This window comes from Sinocyclocheilus anshuiensis, unplaced genomic scaffold (assembly GCF_001515605.1).
Source record: "Sinocyclocheilus anshuiensis isolate Anshui unplaced genomic scaffold, SAMN03320099.WGS_v1.1 scaffold3481, whole genome shotgun sequence".
Classification (NCBI taxonomy): domain Eukaryota; kingdom Metazoa; phylum Chordata; class Actinopteri; order Cypriniformes; family Cyprinidae; genus Sinocyclocheilus; species Sinocyclocheilus anshuiensis.
In genome coordinates, this window is record NW_015555708.1 from 3680 (window position 1) to 8591 (window position 4912).

At 44.2% G+C, this 4912-nt stretch overlaps 1 protein-coding gene across 1 annotated transcript in view; it reads left to right on the plus strand.

Annotated features, from left to right (window-relative positions):
• The window catches only part of LOC107671824 (vacuolar protein sorting-associated protein 13B-like), a gene marked incomplete at its 5' end in the record, with an annotated part of 115965 nt that overhangs the window by 2035 nt on the left and 109018 nt on the right, over positions 1 to 4912 (plus strand). Inside the window, 4 exons of the mRNA XM_016464809.1 lie at positions 715 to 882; positions 1792 to 1973; positions 2058 to 2220; positions 2516 to 2769. Of these exons, the coding sequence (XP_016320295.1) occupies positions 715 to 882; positions 1792 to 1973; positions 2058 to 2220; positions 2516 to 2769 (767 nt within the window). The remainder of the gene's footprint in view (positions 1 to 714; positions 883 to 1791; positions 1974 to 2057; positions 2221 to 2515; positions 2770 to 4912) is intronic.

The window sequence follows — 4912 nt, forward strand, 5'->3', positions numbered from 1 at the left end:
ACACACACTCGCGCACACACTCTCACTCACTCACTCACACGCACACACTCACACTTACACATGCACTCGCACACACTCACACGCACTCACACACACACGCACACACACACGCACACTCTCACACACTCAGACACTCACGCACACACACACACACACACACAGACACTCACGCACACTCACACACGCACACACACGCACACACACACTCTCTCTCACTCACACACGCACACACGCACACACACGCACACACACACTCACGCACACACACACACACTCTCTCACTCACACACACACACTCTCACTCACACACACACACACACACACACCCAGCTGATTTTGTTTATGTATGTACACTAGGGCTGCACAATTAATCAGTGAGATTGCGATTATAGCTGCAATGAACTAATCCTGAAAAGTGTCATGTTTTTCACGCTGCTGATCAATGTGACGTCGACAGGTCTTCATTTACAATCACGTCTGTCGTGTAGCGCTACATAAAGACTGACGTGCCGTTGACCCACACAGAAGAACGTCACAATAAAGCATTGCTTTTACAGTATCAGGGGGAAATAATGTACATGTGCGATGTCTCATCACGTACATGTGATCAAATGTCTCATTTCTTTTTTTTCAGCATCTTGTGCTGCATTTTTAAAAAAGATTTATAAAGTGTGAACGTCCAAGTGTTTGATTTGTTCCTCCTGCTGTCTGTAGGGTATGTGCAGAGCCTGATTCGGCGAGTGGTGAATAACGTCAATATCGTGGTCAATAATCTGATTCTGAAGTATGTAGAAGATGACATCGTGCTGTCGGTCAACATCACGTCTGCGGAGTGCTACACGGTGGACGATCTGTGGGACCGAGCCTTCATGGACATCATCGGTGGGTCCGGCAGGTTCACGTGTTTCAGTTCAAGCATGTGAATGAATGTTAGTTTGGGGTGTAGGAGCATTAGGGGCAGTGGAGGGTGTTTTTGGTTAGGCCAGGTTTATAGGTTAGTTACACTCGGGTCGGGTATGCTGGGGCTTTTATGGATTTAGTTGATTTTGTAGTTCTGCTTTATAAATATTCCTTTGAATTACACAAATGAAATGCATGTGCCAGACAGCAATAATGAATCATTATTTCAACAACTGCATAAACATTAGAGCCCGACCGATATATCGTTTTGCCGATATTATCGGCTGATATGAGCTTGTCGCCAATATATCGGTACCGGCTAATACGCCGCCGATATGATTTTTTTTTTACAGAAGATATAACGCAGATAAAATGCTTGAAATGGTATAATTACTTAGTTTGTCCAGCAGTGCACGCTCCATTGTTTGGTACTGGCGACCTGGATGAAACGCTTTAAAGCTTAAGTCTATGAAAAACCATTAAAACTTTGAACGGCCATATCTCCATAACGGCGCGGCGAATCCACACCAAATTTGGGGGATCCCTCCAGCTTAAGTGTACGTCTACCAAACTTTTGACTATACTGTACTATAATATACACAAAGAATATCGTCCGATATATCGATATCGGCCTTTTTTTACTCCCTAATATCGGTATCGGGCCTAAAAAACCCATATCGGTCGGGCTCTAATAAACATGTTCACAAAACTCCTCTGAAGAGTCCGACACACACACACACACATGTTGACCTTTGACCCTTTGAAGTGCTTCTTCAGAGTCAGCTGCTGCTGCGCTGCATCACGATCTGAAGAGCAGCTAATAAACCTGATGAACTGCTGCCGCCAGCATTCACTCTCTCTCTGTCTCTGTGTGTCTCTCTCTTTCTGTAGCTCCTGAACTGGTCCTGAGGAAGGTGATAAATTTTTCCGACTGCACCGTGTGTTTGGATAAGCGCAATGCGAGCGGGAAGATCGAGTTTTATCAGGACCCACTGCTCTACAAATGCTCCTTCAGAACTCGTCTTCATTTCACCTACGACAACATCAACGCCAAAATCCCCGCCGTCATTAAAGTAAGCGGCGCGTCTGTGGTGTGTCAGAATGAGGTTTGTGTTCTCCTCGTGCGTCACAGTGTCTCTGTGTGTGTGTGTGTTGAGGTTCACACGATGGTGGAGAGTCTGAAGCTCTCTCTCACGGACCAGCAGCTGCCCATGTTCATCCGGCTGATGGAGCTGGGTGTCGCGCTGTATTACGGAGAGATGGGCGTCCATCAAGACGCAGAGAAGGAGGAGAGCGGCTCGCTTCGAGAGAGCGTCTCTGGTGAGTGTCTCATTCTTTTGAATGGGTTTGTTTCTGAGGCTGTCGACTCGCTGGATCAGATGAACTGAGCACCTGTGGTTATGACAGTCCTTCTGTCTCTCTCTCTGTTCATTCGTTTATTGCTCTGGAGACTGTCACGTGTGTCTCGAAGATTTTCTCAGGAGAGAAACAGAGAAACAGAGGCTGAGTGAGAGATTTAATTAAAGCGTGTCAGAGTGTCTGTGAGAAGACGCTCGCAGTGAGATTACACTCATTCCTGTGCGCTGACAGCAGCTGATCTCATCGTGTGCCGCAGGTCTGATGGACGCGTCCGATCCGGCTCTGACGGGTCAGTACTTCCAGGGCGAGGATGAAGATGAAGGCTGGATGTCGTGGGCCTGGTCCTTCGTCCCGGCCATTGTGAGCACCGGAGAGGAGGAGGGCGAGGGCGAGTCTGGCCTCTACACAGACACACAGGAGTCTGGAGCCACCCGGCCCCTGCAGAACTCACCCAGAGACCCCATAGTGTCTGTCGGCTTCTACTGCACCAAAGCCTCCGTCACATTTAAGGTGAGCAGGATAAAAACAGGAAAATGCAGAGACAAATTCTCATACTAAATACTGATTAGTATGAATTCAGTATCAGTCGCAAGTGATTTCAGTGGTGTATCAGTTTCAGCAGCTCCACACCTTCTTCTCTGGCCAGGTCCAGATCTCGGGGAGCTCTCCACGCTGTGGATGATGAATATACTGTATTTTCTGTTTCCTATCACTGTCAGTCCAGATTAAACTCTTTGTGTTCTACTGTCAGGTCACGCCGGTATGACTGAGGATTTATGCTCAGGAGTTTGCTGGTCTGTTCTTCTCAAATCACTTCATCCGATTTTACAGTCAATCCTTTTATTCTCTTAATCGTCATCCACTGAGAATCCGTGGGAAACCTGTGAAGTTGATGCAGGACTAATTACAGGGCTTAAAGTTCTCCGGAACCGTGACAGATCTCCGGCGTGCGCGTTTAGCTGCGGGAAAATAAGATAGTCCGCCTACCTCCTACACAAAAAAACTTGTTGATATCACGTTCGAGTTAATAGCCGCTTTTCCACTATCGGGCCGAACGGTTCTAATAACTGTCAGGTACGGTTCCAGTTGTATTTCCACATGAGCCTGGTACGGCGCGGCACGATTACAAACCGTTCTCAGCATGGTTAGACAACTGTGCTGTTAGAGTGCGTGTGTGTGACGTCGCCACTCTGTTGCCTGGCTACCAGTTTCTCCATAGCTGGCTGAGCGGAAGCGCGCTATTTGATCAAACAGCCAAGTAAACAGCTACGCTACATTCAATATAAAAAAGAAAAAAATGTCTGAGACAGTTTGGTCTGTGGAGGAAATATTTGCGCTTACTGATATTATACCCGTCGTCGCCTTCTGTTTATTTTATTTTTCGTGTCAAGAGTTGTGTCCTTTTTTCTGTTATTTAACGAAGTAAATATCGGATAAAAAAGGAGTCCCAAAAACAGAAATATCTGATCATCGTCCATATCGCTGTTTACATTACACTTGCGTTACCAAGGCAACGACTGACGCATTTGTATTACATTCCAAAGATCTCCGTTATGAGCACCACAGTGGAAGATGAAACCGTATCCGTGCAGACTGGCCCGGAATGGAACGGTTAAGCAAAGAGAACCATTCGGCTCGATGGTGGAAAAGCGGTTACTGAGTTCGCCTACCAATGTATGAGAGGAGCACAGCTTTCACTCTCAAACAAACTAACATTACTAGCCAATCAGACATTTTTGGTCCTATAATCATGAGACGTGCATAATAGTATCCAACTGCAGAGTCGCAGCTGATGAGCGCGACACATTCTGAAAAAGCTGCGAGGCGCAATGGTCAAAGATTTCCTTCTAGAGCCATATCTATATAGAAAAGCTATTTTCTATATAATTAACGGAGCTTTGTAAACAGCTCAGAGTAATCATGTCATCTCCATAAGAATGATATGATTGGCAGAACAAATTTACCCGTAGTTTTGAAAAGGTCCTGTTCACACATGATCTCTTAACGGTAATTTACCAGTGAAGACTGTATGTGTGAGAGGGGCTGAACTCTTCCTCTGCATCTGCGGTGAGTTTGGGTTGCTTAACGTTCATCTGCTAAAACTGTGCGTTATCTCACTTAACTTGTAACTTAAGTCATTTATACACCTATGCCAACACAGGAGAATACATCAACATATTTCTAAATTTAAAAATTTAAAAGTCGCGATTTCAAAAAATAAAAGTTTCTCACATTGTATGTGGCCAAATATTGCAATTAAATGGATTTAAACGTCGTTGAATCACATGAAACATCACCAGGCCGTTGGCGCCCTCTGCAGGTGTTTGTTATAATATAGGCATATTACATTGTGTGTTTAACAGTTGTTCAATAAAACCATGTACTTGGTTTTCATACTTTATTTGAGGCCAATTATTGCCTCATCGTTACTTTATATATAAATATAGTCATATTAAAGCCTGTTTTTTACTTAGTTCTATTCGTATTACTAAAACATACTTGTCAAAATAATCAGTAGGTTACTTGATTAGCAAAATAATTGTTAGTTAAGCCCTAGATTTGTTAAAACGTTTCAAAATATAACTGCATTGCTCTACTTTTTGTAATTAAAAGACAAATATTTTGTCATTCAAATATTTCTTAAAGTATTAAA